At 36.9% G+C, this 22,451-nt stretch overlaps 1 protein-coding gene across 2 annotated transcripts in view; it reads left to right on the forward strand.

Moving 5' to 3' along the window:
- Positions 1-22,451, forward strand: part of KLHL7 (kelch like family member 7) — a 62,373-nt gene that overhangs the window by 16,640 nt on the left and 23,282 nt on the right. For both annotated transcript variants that reach the window (XM_037509064.1, XM_037509073.2), the window contains exons 2-7: positions 1,181-1,283; positions 2,135-2,228; positions 2,501-2,625; positions 4,599-4,774; positions 7,497-7,671; positions 15,341-15,483. In XM_037509064.1, the coding sequence (XP_037364961.1) occupies positions 1,181-1,283; positions 2,135-2,228; positions 2,501-2,625; positions 4,599-4,774; positions 7,497-7,671; positions 15,341-15,483 (816 nt within the window). The remainder of the gene's footprint in view (positions 1-1,180; positions 1,284-2,134; positions 2,229-2,500; positions 2,626-4,598; positions 4,775-7,496; positions 7,672-15,340; positions 15,484-22,451) is intronic.

Below are 22,451 nucleotides of genomic sequence, written 5' to 3' on the forward strand. Positions count from 1 at the left end.
TCTTTTCCTTTTTTCCTTTCTCCCTTTTCCCTTCTCTCTCTTAAGCAGCTGGATTAGCTCATTTTGGTAGTAACAAAATAGTTAACTTGATTTTGCTACCTGGTATTTTTTGGTGTGGTATGTAGCAAAATCCCCTGAGAGCTAATCCTACTCTGCAATTTTCCCTCAAATAAAAGGAAATTGAAATTTTTCATTAAATACACTCTTGGCATAACAATAACTTGAAGTAATCTGCATATCATTTGCAAGGAATAACCTATACATCTTATGAAAAAAAGCTTCAAATAAGTTATATAAGTAAAATTTTGTTCACCTCTTAGCCCAGTTTGGTGCGCATTACCTTCTTTTGAATTGTTTCTTGTGGAGTAATAAAATACATAGTGATTTATCTATCAGAAACTATTAAAGTTTCAGTAAAATACAAAAATTTGTAACATGCCATACCTTTGAGCTACTAAGCCATTATTTAGACTAGTGGGTGATACTTTTTTTACTCTGAATATATTTTCTTCATGCTCCTAGTGCTTAAGAGAGTGCTGAACATATTGTAAATTCTATATATTTTCTCTGAGCCTAACCTATACATTCTTTAATTAAGACGCTGGAATTTGATTTGACAAAAAGGTAGGTTTTTTGCTTGCAATTCATCTTTAAGGATTCCAGTAAACCTTAATTTATTTCTTTAATATTTCACTTTTCCAGCATTTAGACCTGCCTTCTTTCAGCAACCTAACGAGACACCATTTTGACCTAAGTTTGATATCACAACTTAAAACTTGCTCTCTTCAGCTCCTATCAAAAGTGTGTTTGAGAGAAGTGTTATTTAAGGAAAGTCAGCTTGTCCATATCTGACATGTTCATGTTTAAAGTTAGATCTTAAAGAAGTCTACTTCTTGGGAAATGCCGTATACATTCTATCAAATATGGATAATTGAGAAAAAAAACCAAATGGCTGTGTTTGAAAAACCATCAAGGATATTGCTGCTATGTCATTTCTGTCACCATAGAAATTCACCCTGAGAATTAAAATTTGTGTCAGAAAAACTCTTTTGGTTTCCCTAATCTTTTCTGATTATAAGGATCTTTAATTACTCCACCCCCCCTGCCCCCCACCTTTAGTTTGTATGTTTGCTAAGCTAGGCTCAGTGAACCCCTTGTAATTTCTTTTTTTCTTTATCAGAAAACATTGTGTGATGTGATCCTTATGGTCCAGGAAAGAAAGATACCTGCTCATCGTGTTGTTCTTGCTGCAGCCAGTCATTTTTTTAACTTAATGTTCACAAGTAAGTATTTTAAGGTAAAACATATCATTATTTTTTCTATGAGGATGGGTTTAGGCATGAATGAAAATAGGCCCTTTTCCTAGTTTTTAGAAAAAACAGTAATGATGATGACTGATCAAAAGACAAATGTCCTTTTATTATCTCTAAAGGCCAGATGTCTTTAGGTAGAGTTATAGCTTCTACTGAATGCCTGGGGGTTTTTCCCTTAACCTCAGGTGGAAAAGCAAAAGAACAGTTACATCATATTATGATTTTTTAAGCAAATTTAAATAAAAGTGAAAAATGAGACATAGTATATTATATTAGAAAGAGCCCTAGATTTGGAACTGAAAAACTAAGTCCAATGCTGCTTTCTCATCTTAGTACTGTTTTATGAGCTAAATCAGGTTGTTTAATGGATCTGCCTCAAGTTTTCTCTTTGATATTCTGACTCCTTACTAGGGTTTTAGAGAAAAATGGAGCTTTACAAGCTCTAAGTAACTCTGCATAAAATTACCATTGTTCTCATAAGTTTGTTCTAGTGACCTCAGAGGCATTTTGCCAATAGCAAATGAGTGCTACTAAGTTATTTTAGGAGTTGGGAAATACTAAATCTAGCTTTATATCTTTGTTCACTTGGACTTTTTTTAAGTACAGTAATTCAACAATTAGATTTAAGATTGATTATTTTAATTAAGGCACACTTCAACTGTGAAGAGTTTTGTATTTATTATAAAAATAATGTCCTTTCTGAGATATTTTCTTCCAGAGATATTTGTCCTATTATTCTTTTCCATATTTAACATGGCCCAGAATATTCTTTCAGTTAAAGTTGTGGTAGTACTCATGCCATTTATGTTTCTTCATTTTAGCTAACATGCTTGAATCAAAGTCCTTTGAAGTTGAACTCAAAGATGCTGAGCCTGACATTATTGAACAACTTGTGGAATTTGCTTATACTGCTAGGTAAGTCAAGAAGGCTCATTTCTGTTGTTGAGGAGTAAGATTGGGTTCTGTCATGGCAAAGCATTGTTGTAACTAATGTGCTCCAAATTCTTCATAGTTAAAAATTACAAGGGTGGAGACATTTGAGGATCGTGTGCCATACTAACTCAAGAACTGAGAAGTGGTTTACTTTTTTATTTAACTTTAGGGACTAGTAAGGATATATTCTGTAATAGCATTTCTTAAATAATAAAAAATTATAGGAAACTAATGACACTTTAACTTAATTACAGAATTTCTGTGAATAGCAACAATGTTCAGTCTTTGTTAGATGCAGCAAACCAGTACCAGATTGAACCTGTGAAGAAAATGTGTGTTGATTTTTTGAAAGAACAAGTTGATGCCTCAAATTGTCTTGGTAAGAGATCAGATCTTTTTAAATCTTTAAAGTATAATAAAGAAAAGAAGCATGGTTTTAAGTGTCCTCATTTAATCTTAAAAACATTGTCCACTAGAAATTCTTCTAGCAATAATATTAGAAGGATCTTAGGGGAGATGTATATTACCGTGGGCAGTAAGTCCAGTTAGTTCCGAGTCAATATTTCCAAGATACAAAATAGCTTGAATAAAACATTTTCAGTCTTCATGTATTTGGGACTAGAAGTAAGCATTTCTGGTAGTGGTGTCATAATATATGATAACTTAAACATGAATGTTTACCTTTGTTGAAGCACTTAATTGCCATAGTCTATCACAGATGACGAAACTGAGGTTATATAACTGGCCTTAGGTCACAGAACTAGTATGTGGAGAAGATGGGATTGGAATTCAAATAATCTTATAAACTACTATACCATGCTACCTCATTACATTGTCAAATATGTGAACTGTTTAATACTAGAAACTTAAAAATCCTAGTCTGTAAATTAAGATACTAATTAAACGACATCTGTATGTAGCACTCCACTTTAAATGTAATAATATTTTAAAAAACATACTTACTATTAATAATGTGATTATGTTTGGTGTCAGAAAAAGCAGAGAAAGTTGGTCAGAGTATAATATGCTTTTCAATCTGAGATGATCCTTAGTGGCACATGAATGAATGCATTTGTAATTACATTTTTCTATCCTTGCTTTGATTCAAAGGGTAGGAGGATCAGGGTAAGAGTGCTAGGAAACAGAGAAACACAAAGTGGAATTGAGAATAGAGGGAGAGAACTGAGAATTCAACCAGTGCTAAAAATTTTCACCCAGGGGAGAAATAGGGATGCTGATGACAGGAAGACAAAGGCTAGAGCGAAGGGCTTATGAAGAGAGGCTTGAGAAATTTTGCAAGCTTCCCCTGTTTGTGATTTTGTAGGCTCCTCTCCTACTGGAAGCTCATTACTTTGTCTAGCACACACCCCCGCTGTGAGTGCAGAGAAAAAGATATTGGAAGGCAGATGGGAAGGAAGCAGAAAGAAATCAGAGAGGTGGGGGTGAGGGAGATAAAAGCCAAGTAAAGGTATGAGAATGAAATTGTGCCTGTTATTGTGAAAAGGAATTAGGCAAGTTGGAGCAGGAGGGGAGATAGCTGTGCGGGTGAATATACTGATGATTTTTTTTGAAAAGGTAGCCCTGGGTCTACATAGGTAAGAGATTCCTATATTAAAAAATGAAAGCAAGCCTCTAACCCCATCTACATAAGAAAAACACTCTGGACTGAACCCCTTCACATCCCTGGGCCATAATTTGGAGCTCCATTTGTCAATAAGATTTATAGTCCTGAGATTTAAGTTTATTTCCTCTTATTTAAATAAATCATCCCATAAATTTTTATTATAAAATGGTAATTACTTAAGTTTTTAGAAGATGATGACTTAAGTATATTTTCCTAACTTCCTAGCACTCTAAAGTTCCTATTGGGGTGATTCAACTAAAAAGGGAGTAAGTATAATGTACAAAGCATAGTGTGGAATCTGGAGCAAGTTTATGCTAAACATGTTTCAGACTTTGGGCTTCTGAAACCATGTAGGAGTTATACCTCTGGGTGCTTTCTGCCATCATCGATTACAAAGATGGGAGGAAGGACAGCCTAGCAGCCTGCAAGAGAGCCTGAATCTCTGGCAAAGATAGTTGAGCTAAGTGTAGCCACTCAGTACCCAGGCAGCTTGCTTTCTGTTTAGCATGGCTCTCTCTATGAGCAGATTGAATTCCTGTTTTCAGCATTTGTCAATTCTCTGTTGCTCAAAGCTTCCAATATTTAACTTCTACAAGTGATAAAACAGCCCATGACAGCCGAATTTTTGAAAGTCAGTCTAATTTTCCTGAAATCGTAGTTTATATTGAATGATACTTGGGTTTTTTCAAACCTAATGTTCTATTCTTTTATATTCTTTCTGTGTTTAGGTATAAGTGTGCTAGCAGAGTGTCTGGACTGTCCTGAATTGAAAGCAACTGCAGATGACTTTATCCATCAGCATTTTACTGAAGTTTACAAAACTGATGAATTTCTACAACTTGATGTTAAGCGAGTCACACATCTTCTCAACCAGGATACTCTGACTGTGAGAGCTGAGGATCAGGTGACTAAATTACATTCTTGTATTTTTCCTATAAAAATGTCATTAATTTTTTCTACCTCATGTTTGGATGCAGTGCAAAGAAAAGAATCATATTAGGATAGAATGTGTTCTTTGTATTCCAAAGTCTGTTTCATAGGCAGAGTAATTCTTGAGTGTTTATAGGGTATTTGAGAGATAGGCCACGTGGTAAAGCTAAAGCCATTGGGTACTCTGGTAGGCAAAACAATGCCTTCATGTCTGAATCCTTTAAATATGTTATAAGGCAAATGGGACTTTAAGGATGTGGTTAAGTTGAGGATCTTGGGATGAGATTATTCTGGTGTGCCCTGCATATTCATAAGTGTCTTTAAATGTGGAAGAAAGAAACAGAAGCATCAGTGTCAGAAACATACAGTGTGAGAAAGACTTACTTGACTTGACCAGCCAGGGCTGTCTTAGAAGATGGAGGAAGGGGCCACCAGCCAAGGATTGCCTGTTGCTGTTAGATATTGGAAAAGGAAAGGAGATGGTTTCTCTAAAGCCTTCAGTCAATCTGCTGACATATTGAATTTAGCTAACTGTCACCCATTTTGGATTCTCACCTCCAAAACTGTCAGGTAAATTGTCAGAGGTAGAAGTCTAGTGGGGGTAGAGGGACACTTTGATATGCAGACATTCACTTAACCCCTATTCACAGTCACACATCCTTTTCTATATTATAATCCACTAAGTTTGTGATGATTTGTTATACTAACAATAGGAAACTATTAAAGGTAGTGTAAGATTGTAGGCTCTGAGTTACTTTTGTTATAAAGATAAAAGATTTGCAATGAATCATGTTCTTTTGCCCAGCCAATATTCTTCATGGCCCAGAGTATCAGTTTGCAAACTGGTAGGTCAGAACTAAAGGAACTGACTAGGCAAAAACAAAACAAAACAAAACAAAAAACCTCACTTCCCATGGTCAAAACTAATAGGCTTATATGCAGTATGGAAAAGGAAGAAAAAGTAACGTTAGACTGAAGAAATCTGATGAACACTACTTACAGGTTAACATTATCCTTGAAAAATGCACGTTGATTAACGTGCACCTTATATATAATGTAGTGAGATTGACATGTCATCTCTGTGGTCTTCCTCCCTAAAACTATCACCTTTGTCTGATCTTGAGTAAAACATCAGACAAACCCGAATTGAGGGACATTTTACAGAACTCAAAACCTTCAACACAAACATGCAAAGGGTCATCAAAAACAAAAAAATATTAAGAAAGTGTAATAGTTTAGAAGAGCCTAAGGTGACAAAATGACTAAATATAATGTAGTAGCTCTACAGGATTGTGGGACAGAAAAGAATATTAGGTAATTAGTTAATAATAATGTGTCTGTATTAGTTTCTATCCTGCTAATGTAACATCTCAACAATTGTGTGCAGGGTGCATGGGAACTCTGCACTATCTTTGCAACTTTCCTATAAATCTAAAACTATTCTTAAAATAAGCATCTAAAAAATAGACCAGGTCCCACAGAAAACTAACTCCTAAGAATAAGAATTTAGGCCTTATTAACACCAACAGAAAATTAATTTAACTAGCTCAAATATGTGTATAGATGTGTATGCAAAGGAAGTATAATGGGTTTTTTTTCAGTGTGTTTAGACTAATGGTTTATAAATCTAATTATGTTAATAAAGTTGGACTTGTTTGGTATAGCTAAATGGTATGATACTATTTTGGAAGATATTTTTATATTTGTATAGAAATTATACTATAATTTTTTAAAGATTTATTTATGCATGCAGAACTGGGGTGTAGGCCAGAGGTGTGGGGGTAAGAGGATTTACCAAAGACAGAATGGGAAGCGGAACAGGCAGATGTACTGAAATACACTGCTGAGAGGAGCAGTGAGCCCAACAGGAGTGGTCTGCTGTGCCATATTGGTTAGTTCCCTGGCCAGGGATCTAACTCATGCCGCAGTGGCTGGCAATAGCTTCATAGTGCCACCAAGGAGGCCCTATAATTTATTTTTTTAATATGGTATTTTTATATCTTAAAGTTTCTGCAAAGTAGGTAAGTCTATTCATAATTCAGGAATATTAAGTCTTTTATCTCCTGAAAAGGAAACTATTGTTTTTAAAAAAATAACAAATTCCACATTCTTCCTGTCATTACATTATATAATAGTAATTAGATTTAAAAAAATACTACCTAGGGCCTCCCCGGTGGCGCAGCGGTTGAGCGCTGGGTTGCGAAGCTGCCCGCGGCCTCTGCGGCGCCGGTTCGATCCCCGGCTGTTCCCAGGCCACCGGAGGAGGATCCCACATGGTGCGCAGACCTCTCCTGCCACCCGCTGCTCCCCTCAGCAGTGTACTTCAGTCCTTCTGCCTGCTCTGCTCCCCACTGTGGCTCTGGTGAATTCTCTCACCCTCCCGCGCTTCTGACTGTACCCAGTGCATGTATAAACAAAAACAAACAAACAAATATAATTAATAAATAAATAAACATGCCTCTATTTAAAAAAAAAAAAAAAATACTACCTACAAGAATCAGCAGAGCAGTATATTTACTATTCTAAAGTATAACCAAGTGTTGGGGGGTAGGTGAATTAAAGTAGATATCTGAATAAAATATTAAGAATATGTGACTTCATGATATTTGCCCCTTCAGTGAGAAAGTAAATAAATATCAGTAATTGGAAATACTGCTGCCATCTAAAGTTGCTCTGCTGTTTTTTTTCTCCCTTAGGTTTATGATGCTGCGGTCAGGTGGTTGAAATATGATGAACCTAATCGCCAGCCATTTATGGTTGATATACTTGCTAAAGTCAGGTTTCCTCTTATATCAAAGAATTTTTTAAGTAAAACAGTACAAGCTGAACCACTTATTCAAGACAATCCTGAATGCCTTAAGATGGTGATAAGTAAGTTGCCTTAATATCCATTTATAACCTTGTCTTATAACCTGCTTCTCTTGGCTTAAAACTCTTTAGAATGGATCAGACTCAATAGCCAGGGAGAAACATTCAAGACTTTGCTCTTCCAGATAATTAATACATTGAGGTTCTCTGCTCATCAATTGAGGTTCTCCGGTGTAGGCATGTATGTGATAGAAGGTAAAAATTACTTATCTTTTTCTCCTTTTGTATATATGGTAGCTTTCTTGTACTTTATTTCTAGTGTTTTCTTTTTTATTTTATTTAGGTAAATAGTATACTATACTGTAATTAAATTTTATTTCCTAAACAGCTTTTTTTTATGGGGGGTGGGGAGGCCTGAAGCTAATAATTGACACATTTCTTTTTCATTTACTTGTTTTTCGTAACTTATAGGTTAAGCCCCAACCCTTAATACCGCTGTAAAAAATGCCACTTAATAAAATTATGTATACATTAAACTATCTGTTGCGCCTTTTTTTTGTATTTCATAGAAATATCTTCTTAGAACTTTCTTTCTGACTATTCATTAGGAACGATTTGCTCTCTTGGCCTCAGATACAGTTTTTGTCCTAGAATTTCCTATCTCTGCTATCCCAGTATGTCCTTTCACTACTCTGTTATGTTGATCTCCTCTACTCCTAGACCCAGGTCTTCCCCTTTCTTAATTTTCACTTTTTAATGGAAAACATCCCCTGAAAGTTTCCTGAGAAAGAGTATGTGATCAGTAAATATTTGGAGACTTGACAAGTCTCATGTCTTTATATTACCACAAAATTGTTGAAGAATAGTTAAATTGATCATAGAATTATCTTGAAAATATTTTTTAGTTAGAATTTTAAAGGCATTGCCCTATTATTTACTAGTATCCAATGTTTGGGAAATCTGATCCTTTGATTTACTTTATTCCTCACTGAAAGCATTTAAGATCTGTTTTTAATTTCTGAAGTTTTCAGTTTGCAATACCATAGCTCGATGTGCATCGTTTTAAAAATAAATTTTGTTAGGCACTCTCTGTCTTTTCAGAAATAGATTTCTCAGTTCTCTGTTATTGGTATTGTGATTCTCTAACAATGAGTCTCTAATCTTTTCTTGTCTCTCATTATCCATTTTACCTCTTGATTCAGTCTTCTAGGAGATAGCCTTAATTTTTCTTTTAACACCTATTTTATCTATTATTTTTAAATTTTGTTAACTTTTACATAGTCTCTAATTACTTATTTCATGGCTATAATATCATTCTACAGTAGTCTATAATAATGCCTTTGAAGTTTTCTTACATTGTCTGCATTTTCTGTATTACCTTTGATTTTTTTCCATTTTTGTTGTTTGAAAGCTTTTCTTAATGTTTGATTTCATCTGTGAATCATTTATAAAAGTAAATTACTTTTTTTTTAAAGATTTGTTTTTATTTTTACAAGAACAGGGGTACAGGCCAGAGGCATGGGAGGGTAAGAGGATTCACCAGAGACAGAGCGGGGAGCAGAACAGGCAGACGGACCGAAGACACTGCTGAGGGGAGCAGCAGGCGAGACAGGAGAGGTCTGCTGTGCCATTTGGGAATCTCCCTGGCCAGCCGGGAATCTAACCCACTGCGCCACCAGAAAGGCCCAAAAGTAAATTACTATTAAACCAATAGATAAGGTTTATGTGTGAAAGGGCTTCTCAGGTCTTGAGGCTGAACTGTAGGGTAATCAAAGTAGCTAGACATTTTACTTGGAAACTCCCAAATGTCAGTATTTATAAATATTTTATTTTCCCAGGTAGTTAGGTAGAGGCACTGGAGAAACTGGGTGACATTTTGATATGTAGGCTTTGACTTAATCCCAGTTGTCAATTTTACTCACTTGTCTATGTTATTCCCTAGGTCTGGAACATCTGTAGTGTAGTATCTATGAAGACCAGTTCTCCAGTCTTTTACCATGGAGAAGGCAGAGCAGGTGCTTGACTCTGCAGTCAGAAAAGGAAAGCTGGTAGTTCAACTGTTGCTTATTCAGAATTTTAGTGTTTTCTTATCTCACTCCCACTTTCTTGGGTATTTTCTGTCTGCAATTATGAGTCTTTCCAGGCTTCTGCAGGGTAATTTGCAGTCTCATTGGTGTCTCTTCAACAACTATTTAGGTTTAGCTTTCTACTAGCTGGCCTCATTAACTGTGTATCAGGATTACAGATCTTCAAATACTGTCAAAGGTAGAGATTGTATTTGCTTCCTTGTAGCATGGGGATGGCTTTCAAGAGGAAAGGACTTTAAAACAGCACATCTAGTCTCACATTTTTATATTGTTAAATCTTGTGATAAATAGCAGTCTTGTCTGTTTCTTACTTTAACACGAACATACATTTAGTTCTCACTAAGAGGCATGGACCTAGTTGGGTATAAGTATTGGGTACAATGTATGTGTGATTGGAGTGAATGGAAGTTGGCTATAATTTAAAAAGTGCTTTTGTTTTCCTAAAATTTACATAAACTTATTTCTAGTAGACACTTATAAAAATTATTGCTTTTTTCTGAGAGTTTGAGGATTTGGGCAATTATGCTGTAGTGTTATTTTAATTTTTAGTATGTGTATTAAAGCTGTACAAAAAGGTATAAAGAATAATAATATAAACACTCATGAACTCATCTAGCACTTAAGAAGTTGATACAAAAAAGAAGTATGCAATGTACCACTCTCTACTATTTTTTTTAAAGATTTATTTTTATTTATTTATACATAGAAGAACTGGGTGTAGGCCAGAGGTGTGGGGGGTGAGAAGATTCACTGGAGACAAAGTGGGGAGCAGAACAGGCAGGTCTACTGAAATACACTACTGAGGGGAGCAGCAGGTGAGACAGGAGAGGTCTGCTGCACCATATGTAGGTTAGCTCCCTGCCCGGGTATCAAACTCATGCTGCAGTGGCTGGTGATAGCTTGATAGTGCTGAGACTTTAACCCCTGTGCCACCAGGGAGGCTCTGTCAATTTGTCTTATTTCTCTATTATCCATATAAGAATGAAATCATCCAGTATTTGTTCTCTTGATGTATTTCACTTAGCATAATCCCCTCCAATTCCATCTGTGTTGTCACAAATGGAAAGATAACATCTTTTTAAATAACTGAGTAGTATTCCATTGTGGATATCCACCACATCCTCCTGATGCATTCAACTCTTTGGTCACTTAGGTTGTTTCCATATCTTGACTATTGTAAATAGTGCTGCAATGAACATAAGAGTGCAAATATCCCTTTGAGTTATTGTTTTTGTATTCTTCAGGTAGATACCTAGAGTGGAATTGCTGGGTCATATGGCAGATCCCTTTCTAATCTTTTGAGGAACTACTGTATTTTTTTCCATAGGAACTGGAACAGTATACATTTCCACCAATTGTGCAAGGGGTTCCCTTTTTCTCTATACCCTTGCCAGCACGTGTTGTTTCTGGTCTTTTGCTATAGGTCATTCTCATGGGTGTGAGGTGGGATCTCATGGTTTTGATTTGCATTTCTTGATGGTAAGTGATGATAAACACCAGGGAGGCCCATTTTCTTTGTCTTTTTTTTTAAGTAAGGAAATTGGGTTGTTCTAAAATTCCTTGACTAATCATAAGCAGCTGAGATTCTTCAGGCTTTGGAGACAAGGCAAGAACTAAATGCAGGGAAGAAGACCTCCAACCTCCTTTCTTTAAATGGTCAGTTAACCTTCTTTTCATCTGATTCAGTGCTGCCTTTGGGGGGAGGGGGACGGTGAACTAGAAAAATATTAAAGTAAAAAATTTAATAACTAAAATATAATGAGTTATAAAATAAAACTGAAGAACACAGTCACCTCCAAGGACTATGATAGGGTGGTCCCCAGGAAAAGGGAAAGTTCCAGGTTCCCTATCCCACCCAGGGCGGGTGGAGCTGAGCAGGGAAGAGAAGCTGGAGAGGAGACTGGGGAAGGAAGGAAGAAAGATGGAGAACAAAAAGGAGACCTGGAGGAGGCTCATGGAGCAGAGAAACATGTGAAGAAGCTGCACTTGCTTCTTGGTCCTGGACTGGTTGAAACAGATGAGGGTGAGAGACCCGTGGGAAGGTTAACAATGACAGCATTGATCCTGATTTTGATTTGCTCTTTTCCTTCCAGACTTGTCTGGCTATTTCTGATCTTTTTCTATGGGTTCCCACCAGAAGGTGCCTTAGGCTTTCCGGCCTCAGAGGCCCTGCTATGGGCCAATCCTGTTTGGCTGGACATTTACCCATGAGGGGACGGGTGACTTGGGTGATTGATTTGAAAACTATATTCTTCCCCTTTTCTGTATTGCACACTAATTGTATTAAAGTTCCTTTCCATTGAAAGTCTTACTCGCTAAAGTATGTTTTGTCTTGATGTGTCGAATAACAAAACCTATTTAGGGAAGGCATGTTTGGGGGTTTTGGGCTCCCCTCTCCCTGTTCTGTAACAGTACCAGATCAAGTTTTTATTCAGAATTTACAAATGACAATAGCTAAGCTCAAAGGATTGATTCCCATAGGGGTAAGCCAAAGGAGCACCTCAGAAAGATGCCAGAGTGTTGTCCCTAGCCCTATCCTCATGGAGAAAAAGCTTATCTGTGAAGGAGCCACAGCTCAAAGTCAGCCACTATTACCCTGTTTCCTGTTGCCTGGCAACTCTTCCCTCTTCTCTCTTGCCTTCCTGCTCCTTATTTTTTCTTGCTGATAGTATTATGTTCAAGATTCCAGCTTACCTGTGGCCTGTGTGGTGTTCTAAAGCAAACCCCAGAGTTTCTGATTTGGAAGATCTGGGATAGTTTGCAATAATTGGGATTTCTAACAAATTTTTAGGTGTTGCTGCTCGGGGAACCACTGTCTTAGACCTAGTTTTGAGAAGATGAGGGACAAGGAAAGCAAATGACACTCCACAGGCTAGAGCCAGCCTTGAGCTAAAAAAAAGTATGTAACAAGAACCATAAGTAGCCTACGAAACCTAAAATATTCACTATCTGACTATATAAAAAAAATTGCTGACCCCTGCCCTAGAGCCGTGGCTGCTATTGCTGAAGTTTCTAGCTATTCTAATGCAGAGTGCTTGTACTCAAACTGAAATGGAAAGAAATGCTAAGTAATTGATACCTATTTTCATTCACTCAAAAACTGTTCTCCAAACCTGGTATTTTTTCTATCCCTCTTTATAAAGACCCAAGGCATTTTGAGAATTATTTTACTTTTGGATCAATGTACTACACATCATATACAATTCAAAAACGTATGAAAGGGTAGATAGTAAATAGTATCTCTTTCTGCTACCCCTGTTCTTAATTCTTCATCTCCTTATGCTGGAGGTTACTGTTGTTACCTTGTACATCTTTCCAGAGGTAGTCTTGAGTCTGCACACACTCACTCACTTATATACAAATTTTAAAAATACAAATGGTATTACATTCTATGTACTGTTCTACATCTTGCTTTGTTTTTCATTCCACATTATTTCTTAGAGATTATTCTGCATGTCCATATTACCCTTCCTCATTCTTCCTAACAGCCATATGGAATACCGTTTGTATGGATGTGCCATAATTGTATGCACATACCATGCTTTTTGACCACTTTCCTGACTATGAACTTTAGGTCGATAAATTGCTGACAGGGGAATTACTTTTAAAGGTGTGTGCATTTGTAATTTTTGTGGATCACACTCTATTGCCCTCCAGATAGTTTGTGCCCATCCACATAATAGGAGTCCCTGCTTCCTATACCTTTATCATACCCTCTGTTCCAGACAGTTTGATCCGTCTATCTGATGAAGAAGTATGATTTTAACTACTATTTCTGTAATGAGAGCAATTAAGCATCTTTTAAGATTTGTTGGTAGTTCTTTTTTCTGTGAACTGAGTTCAGATACTTAATCTAATTTTCTGTTAGATTGCTGATCTTAAACTCATTAATTACTAGGGTATCGTTTGTATTTGTCTTTTATGTAATTTATAGATGTCTTAGACTGCCATTGTCTTTTCATCTTACCATGCAATAATTTACCTTAAAATTTTATGTAGTTAACTCTGAATTTCTTTTCATGGCTTCTGTGTTTTTTATCTCCTCTAAAGCTGCCCAATCTAGACCTACTTTTTTAAAAAAAAACTTTTCTATTTTTCTTTTTGTACATTTATAAGATTTTTTTCATACTTCAATATTCTGTTAATCTGGAATTTGCTTTAGAGTAAAATACATGATGCATGTACTTTTTTTTTCCTCCATATCATCTAAAACAGTTTAAAACAGTTTTAAAAGTTTCTTATTGTTTGAATAGCCATTTACAAAACTAAGAAATTGCTGAAGGTGAAGGATTTTTTTTTTCATATAAACTGCTTATTTATTAGCATTGGTATTGTGAGATAAATGGTTTCCAGTAAACATTGCTGAGCTGCAAGAAGGTGACAGAAGAAGGTAGGATTCACACAAATGAATGAGTGTGGGTGGGGTGGTTCTCATTCCACTCATTCCTACCATAAGCCCACTTGTAAGAGAAGCCCTGGATCAGGCTAATGGTCATGTAGAACATTCTTTTGGTCTGCATGGCCACCCAGATCAAAGGTTCATGGCATAGGCTGTATACATAGAACTTCTAGATCAAAAAGGGGGCAGTGAAACTGATGAAAAAACTGGGCGTACCTGGCAACCTCCACAACTATCTTCTCTTCCTTGGTACTCCTATTCATATCAACAAAGCTCTCATTGAACTTAATGCACAGTTCAACATTTTCATCCATAGAGAGACTCCTACAGGAGGCCTTTTCCTTCTTTCAAGGCCTCTGGCTACCAGAAAGTTTCTTGGCAAGCACCATACCAGGCAAGGGGTAGTCACACAGATTAACAAGACTGGAGAGAGTGTGGTCTTCACTCTTTACCATACTTACATGTGTTTGTACACAGACACATGTAGAAGTTGCCTACTTGCCTATGAGGCTAAATACTCTGGTAGCCAATATTCTGCCACTGTGCCTGCCCTCCCCTGTCTGCCATGGCCGCCCTTTATGCCCCAGCTGCCCGTGACCAGAAGAAAAAGGGGTCATTCTTAGATCACAATAGTTGTAAATCCTTGTTGCATTTGAGGATCAATGCTAAGGCTACACAACTAAAGGTTTTATGTACATCTGAATTACTTTGGGATTTTGTTAAATCTGTAGGTTCTGAGTTTGTAGATCTAAGGTAGCTTCTGGAATGTGGTATTTCTAACAAGCTCCTATATGTTGAAGCTGCTTGTCTTTGAGCCACATTTCAAAGTGACAATACCAGTGCCTAAGCCCTACACCATATATTTTGATTTAATTGATCTGTGGTGGGACCTAGGTATAGTTTCACAACTTTCCTGGTGATTCTAATCTACAGTTAACATTGAGAACTGCTGAGTTAAGAGGTCTAAACTAATAATGACTATTTTGGTAGCTTTGGCTTGAAGAATCAGATAATAATTCAGTGATATGTAGTAAGTAGGTGTGGCAATCTTAGAATGGTGGTGATTGCTGAGAAAAATAAATTGATCAGGACTTGGTCCCTTGTACTTTTGCCTCTCTCCCTCATTCTTTCCTTGAATGCTACAGAGGGATAATAGGAAAAAGCTACAGAAATAGACCCCCCTATATCCTTTTCAAGCATTAAAATGCCTGAAGTTTTTGAAGAGTTGCCATGCATTTCTCTACAGGTGGAATGCGCTATCATCTGCTGTCTCCAGAGGATAGAGAAGAACTGGTAGAAGGCACAAGGCCTAGAAGAAAGAAACATGACTACCGCATAGCCCTATTTGGAGGCTCCCAACCACAGTCTTGTAGATATTTTAACCCAAAGGTAACTAATCTTTTTTTTTTTTAAGGCACTGAGGACATAGATACTCACCTATGATCAATAGTAAGAACTCGTGCCTTTTAGAGATGTTACAGTTTATGGTGTTCTTTCATATATGAAATAACAGTTATCATCTTTATTTTATACATGAAGAAATTCAGGTTTAGATTTCATATGTTTCCATATTGCACTTGAGTACTACACAGTAACCACTGTCAAAGAAAATGGAAAGCTAATTATCCTGTCTTATTTTTATTAGCAACTCCTTGCCTTCATTGCCACTTCTTGCTTTCCTTAGGGATCATTTTCAATGAAAATCTGCTTTTGGAGATAGATGTGTTTTCTCTCTTTAGTGATTATGTTTAGTATAAAGTCATCTAGAAAATTTGGAAAACCTTGAAAACCACTAAGAAAAGAGATAAAATTTTAATCCTACCATCATTTCCAGTTTGCCAGTTTTAATTTGTATAAATATTATACAGATTGAGCCAGTAGAGCCTGAGTCATTGGCCTAGAAGAACAATTTTTAAAAAATAACTTATTAGTTGTTGCTTGTCTACTTGTATTTCTTCCCCTTGTTTCTTAGGCCTGTATTTTTTGCCTATGGAAGGGATAATACCATATTTTTCTGGTACAATATATATTGCTGAGGCAGAGCAAATGTAACCGTCCTAAAAGATAGCACCCCAAACTTGCAAGGTGATATCCATAAATGGTATTGACTCTTAAGTATATAATGATCTACTTCATCATTTTATCAGCTCATTTTTATTTGATGATAGATACTTGATGAGTCCAGAGCATCCTATTGTCACCATGATACTTGTCTGATATTTGTGAAGTGGGTACTTGAAAGCATGCTCTGTAGTACTTTAGTGGTGATATACAAGGAATTTTTAATAACACACATGGTGGAGATGTAAAATGTGCAAAAGACAGGAAGAGCCAATCCAAATCCTCAAGAAGTAGCAATTCCAATGTGGGTAGAGTATTGCCCCTTCAGCAGTGGAGTGGTCCAAGTGTAGTTAACCTCGTATTAGGTAATTAACTGGTTTTCTGAAGAGAAGGTAACAAATCAAGGGCTTAGGCTTAGTCAATATTGCTGATAGAGTACACACTGGCTAGTAGTGGATAGTCACTTGGACCCTGTGAACAGGATGTCCATTAGGACTTATATAACCACTGCCTTATGCAGCCTTTATCACTTCCGCTGTAGTCTTTAATAAACCCACTGAAGAAGCATCAGATTGTGGAAGGAACATATAGCTGGAATCCTGTCTACATGATTATTGGGAAACTTTCCTGCAGTTATAACCACTCTGATAAAAATGTATGTAAGACATGAGAATGTGTCCTTTCTGAAGGCCCATCTACATTATCTTTCCTCAAGTCAGCAATCTTTTAGGCTTATTTCAATTATACATCCATCTGGATAAACCATCACCTACTGTCTAAAAATGGACAAGAATTGACTTTAGGCTTTTCTTAGAATTCTGCCAAATCAGTATGTATTGGGGGGGGGTGCGGGTTTGTGTGAGAGGGTTCACCAGAGACAGTAGGGAACAGAATAGACACATTGACTGAAATACACTGCTGAGTGGAGCAGCAGGCAAGACAGGAGAGGTCTGCTGCGCCATGTAGCTTAGCTCCCTGACCAGGGATTGAACTTGTGCTGTAGTGGCTGCAGTAGCTTCATAGTGCTGAGACTTAACCCCTTGCACCAAGGGGAGGCCCTTGGGTAAGAGTTTTGATTAGCCTATACCACTGTGCTTTAGGTACCTCGATAAACCAGTCTTATGTTATATACCACATTATATGTTGAAAGCATGTTAGATCTGTCATGAGGTAGGTCAGGTAATATTATTTAAGATGAGTTAATGATATAGTCACCTAGTTTCCCTTGGTATTAGACATTTGCTATCTTATAGAATCTAGAGGCTAGCCAAGAACTATACTGAAAAAATGATACCTGCTGAAAGTAGTTTGGCCTTGCTCTAGCCCCCCAGAGGCATGTTCTGTAGTCATATTAGCACATTTCTCAAGCTGTATGCAGCATTCTAGTCAGCATCCTAGTACAGCAATATCACAGGGTAGGGCTGCGCAGCCTAACCATGTACTACTGTAGAGTGCCCCATTTAGAAAGCTTTTCATGCTCCAAGTTTTACTTGCAGTTAGCAGTTTTTTGATTTAGCCAATAAAAGTGTAAAGGCAGGACACATGTCATTTTTAAGAGATGCTAAGGCCAGGGCCTCCCCGGTGGCGCAGCGGTTGAGCGCTGGGTTGCAAAGCTGCCCGCAGCCTCTGCAGCGCCATTTCGATCCCCGGCTGCTCCCCGGCCACCGGAAGAGGGTCCCACATGGTGCGCAGACCTCTCCTGCCGCCCACTGCTCCCCTCAGCAGTGTACTTTGGTCCTTCTGCCTGCTCTGCTCCCCGCTCTGGCTCTGGTGAATTCTCTCACCCTCCTGCGCTTCTGACTGCACCCAGTGCTTGTATAAATAAATTAAATAAATAAATAAAAAATTTAAAAAATTAAAAAAAAAAAAGAGATGCTAAGGCCAGCAAGTTGTTCTTCATTTCTGAGGGGTAATAACGTGCTATAGATTAGAGCTCAGCAGACTTTTTATATAAATGACCAGGTAGTATTTTCAGCTTTTTAGGCTAAGCAGTCAGCCATACTGCTCACTCTGGAGCTACAGCAGGACAGCCATAAACAAGTGGGCATGACTGTGTTTCAGTAAAACTTTATTTATAAAAACACGTAGTGGCTGAATTTCATCTGCAGGACAGTAGTTTGCCAGTCTTTATTTTAGACCCGTGGACAGCTATAGACTTTAAAGTGACTGACACTGTACTCAGGATAATTTCTCTCATCCTGTCAAGCATTTGTCGTACCAACACACACAGGATTCTTTCCATTTCTTGTTCTCCAAACTGTTTAAGTATTATGTAATGTCAATGTCAGAGACCACCTTGTGGAATAAACCAGGGTTCCTGCAACTTAAATTATGGCATAAGCTAGAGAGTCAAGAGACCCTCAATATCAGGCCATGGAATTTTTTTCTTTTCACTGCCAGTTGAAAAGAAATTGTCTCTAATAAGCTGGATAGACATTAACAAAAATACACATTAACCGAAGTGTTGGCTATCGATATATGCCAACTTGTAGTGGTAGTTTTAATTTGGTGGCAAAAGAAGATCACACTGACCCTGCTGCAAAAAATAGTCACCAGTCTCAGTAACGCAAAGCTTCATGGCCTATTTTGGTAAAGGAGATATGCAATTGCTTTCTTACTGTAAGGTTTTCTCCTTTATCAGAAAGTAGAATGTTTCTATTTGGTATGATTTGGTAGATTAGTGGGGGCAATGGGTGTCAGTGTCTGGGAACATTATTACCATTATTTACATGGAAAAATTTTTGAGTATTCTCAGACCCCCCTCAAAAAAAAATCACCAACCAAATCATACCAAATAGGAAAGTTCTACTTTCAGAATAGCAGGGGAAACCTATACTCAAGTTAAGAGTTAATATGAATGTTGAGTTAAGATGTTAATACCTAATACTATGCTATATTAACATGTACTAACACTATAATAATTAATACCATAACTCAGAGAGTAAATTATTTGTGACCAGAGGTCAAAAACACTCCCAAAGAGGGAGAATCTAGTTAGATTGGTTAATCACCATCACATTTGGACTATAGGGCTTCTCTCAATTCCTATATCTATCTCTAATCCATTCCTCTATCTTCAGAATATAGGCTATTTTTTTTTTTTTTTTTTTTTACTAAAAGCATCTTACTTCTTAATGAGAAAGACTGGGTGTGTGGCAGTTACCACAAAGCTTCATGGCCTTTGCAATACAATCACATAAACTCATAAACTTAGAAGGTTGATACACCCACATCTCTATTTCATACCAGGTAAAACCTAAGGCTATTGATTTAATTTTAAATAGTTATTTAATTTTCAGTGGTTATTTAATTTTAAATAGTGTTTTTAAATTTGGGGCCTCCCTGGTGGCGTAGGCAGTTGAACGCCACACTGTGAAACTGTCCGCAGCCTCTGCAGCACGGGTTCAATCTGAGAATACCACATGGCAAAGCAGACCTCCCCTGTCTCACCCGCTGCTCCCCTCAGCAGTGTATTTCGTCAGTCTGCCTGTTCTGTTCCCCGCTCTGTCTCTGGTGAATCCTCTCACCCTCCCACGCATCTGGCATGTACCCCGGTTCTTGTATAAATAAATAAATCTTTAAAAAAAAAAAACTTTAAATTTTTCAGGATCCCTTTAAGTCAAGAGCAGGAAAAATGAAAGTGATAAACGTACTTTTTGTTTGTTTTTATTTAGATTACAATGGTTTTCAACAGTGGATGTGGTCCAGAGACATAGGATCATACTTTCACAGATGCATGTCACCACACCACACCCACCACCAAGGTACCCATAGTTCTCCACCATATAAATATACAGTTTTTTTCCATGCAAAAACTAAAATCAAAAACTTTCAGGTTTTGATAATAATCACATCCCTCTTCTTTCCCAAAGCCTAAGTATCATGTTGACATTGACAGTTAAAAAGCAATTTAAACTAAAGTATGGTAAAAAAATATTTTACCTTAATCTAGGTGACTGTTTTATTTCTAATTTATTTGCTTATTTTTAATTGAAGTAATATTTGAATACCCCTAACTAGTATCACACCATAGTGCACTCAACACCAAATCACCCATCGTCCACTAAGTGACTATTTTGACATAGAGAGAGGCAAGAAGAATCCTGATTTCATTTAAGAGGCAGTGAGCATTTTTATAGAATAAGGCAAATGTAAAATGTCTCTTAGCATTTTGGTTTTGGTTGGTAGTTCTAACACTTACCTTAATTTTTTTTTTAATTGAACAGTTGAAAAGCGATACATTTTCTACAGCCTGGAAATGAAACTGTAACTTCAGAATTCTCATTTGATGTCTTCTCTGCTCATATGAGTGGCCCAGACTTAATTGCTCTCTTGTGTACTTAATGACATATTTTTAGACTTCCAGTGGAAAAATTCAAGTAATTAAAAAAAATTACCAATAAAAAAAATCCCTCTTCCATCAATTATCTTTTGTTAGCTGGAAATAACAGTATTAGCATCCCATTACAATATTCATTATTCTATTTAAGTAAACTACTTAATAAGAGCTGTTTTGTTTTCAAATTCTTGAACTTCATATTTTCAGAAAAGTTAAAATGGTTGTACGTATCATTAGCTAGGACCCCATTTGTGTATGTAAATATCAGCCAAAATGATATTTTTACTGAACTGACCTTCAAAGGGCACAATTCAAGCAGAATCCCTTAATGAAATTATCCAGAAATAATCCTATGAACTGTTATCTTTATATATTCCTTAGATATTGCTGGTAGAGACAAATATTTGTATTAATTGCTGACTAAAAAAAACATAGGAAAGTCTTAATTTTTTGTCTTGAGTGTTGACAGGAAAGAAATCTTGGCTTGGTATATTGAATTGAAATGATACTGTTCTTTTGTTATAGTCTTTCTATAAAGTTTACAGAGCCTCCCCTTCTCTCCATACATGGTTTTAAAGTTTATGAGTGCTTAGTAATTGCTAAGAGAGTTATCTGTATTAGGTGCTCTATTCTCTTAGTATTGGTGTTCTCAAATTGTGAGATGGGAATGTCTTACGATATCAATGCTAAATAAAAGTTCATTGAGCAGTTTTTATTTGGACTTCATGTGTCAGTGAAATAATAAGCTTGGGGGGCTTAGAAGTTTGTAAAGGTCTTCACATATCACTTTCATAGAGTGGAGAAAAAGGAAACTGTTGCAGAGAAAGAGGGATTCCGCATATTGCATGCCAAAAATAAACAAGGAGTAATACCAGGAGGGTGAGGGCCAGAGCCTGTACATTACTGTATAGAGCTTGTAAAAGAAGACAGAAAACCATATGATACCAGACTACTTGGAACCATCAAGTTCAGAAGGTTTGCCCTGAGCACATTTTCTTATTCACAATACTGAAGCAGACTCATCACTAGGCACAGTAACTGACCAAATGTGGGTACTTAAGTTTGTGAGGATGAAACAAACCAGTATAATTTTATACAGCATTTCACAAGCAATTTTGTCAGTTGCTTTTATAGGTCTGGAATTAAATATAGATGGAACCTAAATCAAAAGAAATATAGTTATCTTCAACTCAGGACACATTTTCCTGTTGGAAATATTGTTTATTAAAGTTATCATAGTGCTTTTCCCAAAAATATCATAACTGCCTGCCCTCTTAAACACACCTTCACTGACTAAGGAGGCAGTCCCATTCTGTCACCAGAATGGAAAATGGCGATTATACATTGCATATGATTTTAAAAGACAGATACATAAAGAAGTATGAATCTTAAGGGGAAATAGTGTTACATTAAAAAAATTAACAAGGCTGTTTAATAAGAGTATATCAATAGTGTTTGCCACAGGCAAGAAAATGGTGTTAGAGCAAGGCACTGAAGTGAAAGGGTGAGCACTACTAAATGATCAAAAAATCTATAGAGATGAAATATCCAAAATGGGCAGCAGTCATCCCAGGTGGTTTGGACCTATAGCTCTGACCTTGTTAGATGTTAGTGTAGGTAGTCATGAGTATCCCTTAAGCTTCCTCACTGGTCTGTATAATAGGCACTGAGTGGTAAAAAATCAGTGTCCTTTGTAGCTTGTGCACAGTAAGTATTCCTCATGTCTTACTGTTTGCAGGTAGTTCGATTAGACAAGTATTAACATTCATGCAGAAGAGATTAGAACACAGCCTACTCAGAGCACATAGCCCAGCGCTCAGCCTTCCTAGAATGTCTTCCAACTTTTAAGAATATTGAGTCTCCATCTTTATTTTCAAGCACCTCCATAACAGTTCTCAAATCAACTTTACAGCCCTTTCAGCCCCACATAGGCGCCTGTTTCCTTTTGTGCCAAGTC

Source organism: Talpa occidentalis, unplaced genomic scaffold, assembly GCF_014898055.3.
Source record: "Talpa occidentalis isolate TD23 unplaced genomic scaffold, MPIMG_talOcc4v2.1, whole genome shotgun sequence".
Classification (NCBI taxonomy): Eukaryota; Metazoa; Chordata; class Mammalia; order Eulipotyphla; family Talpidae; genus Talpa; species Talpa occidentalis.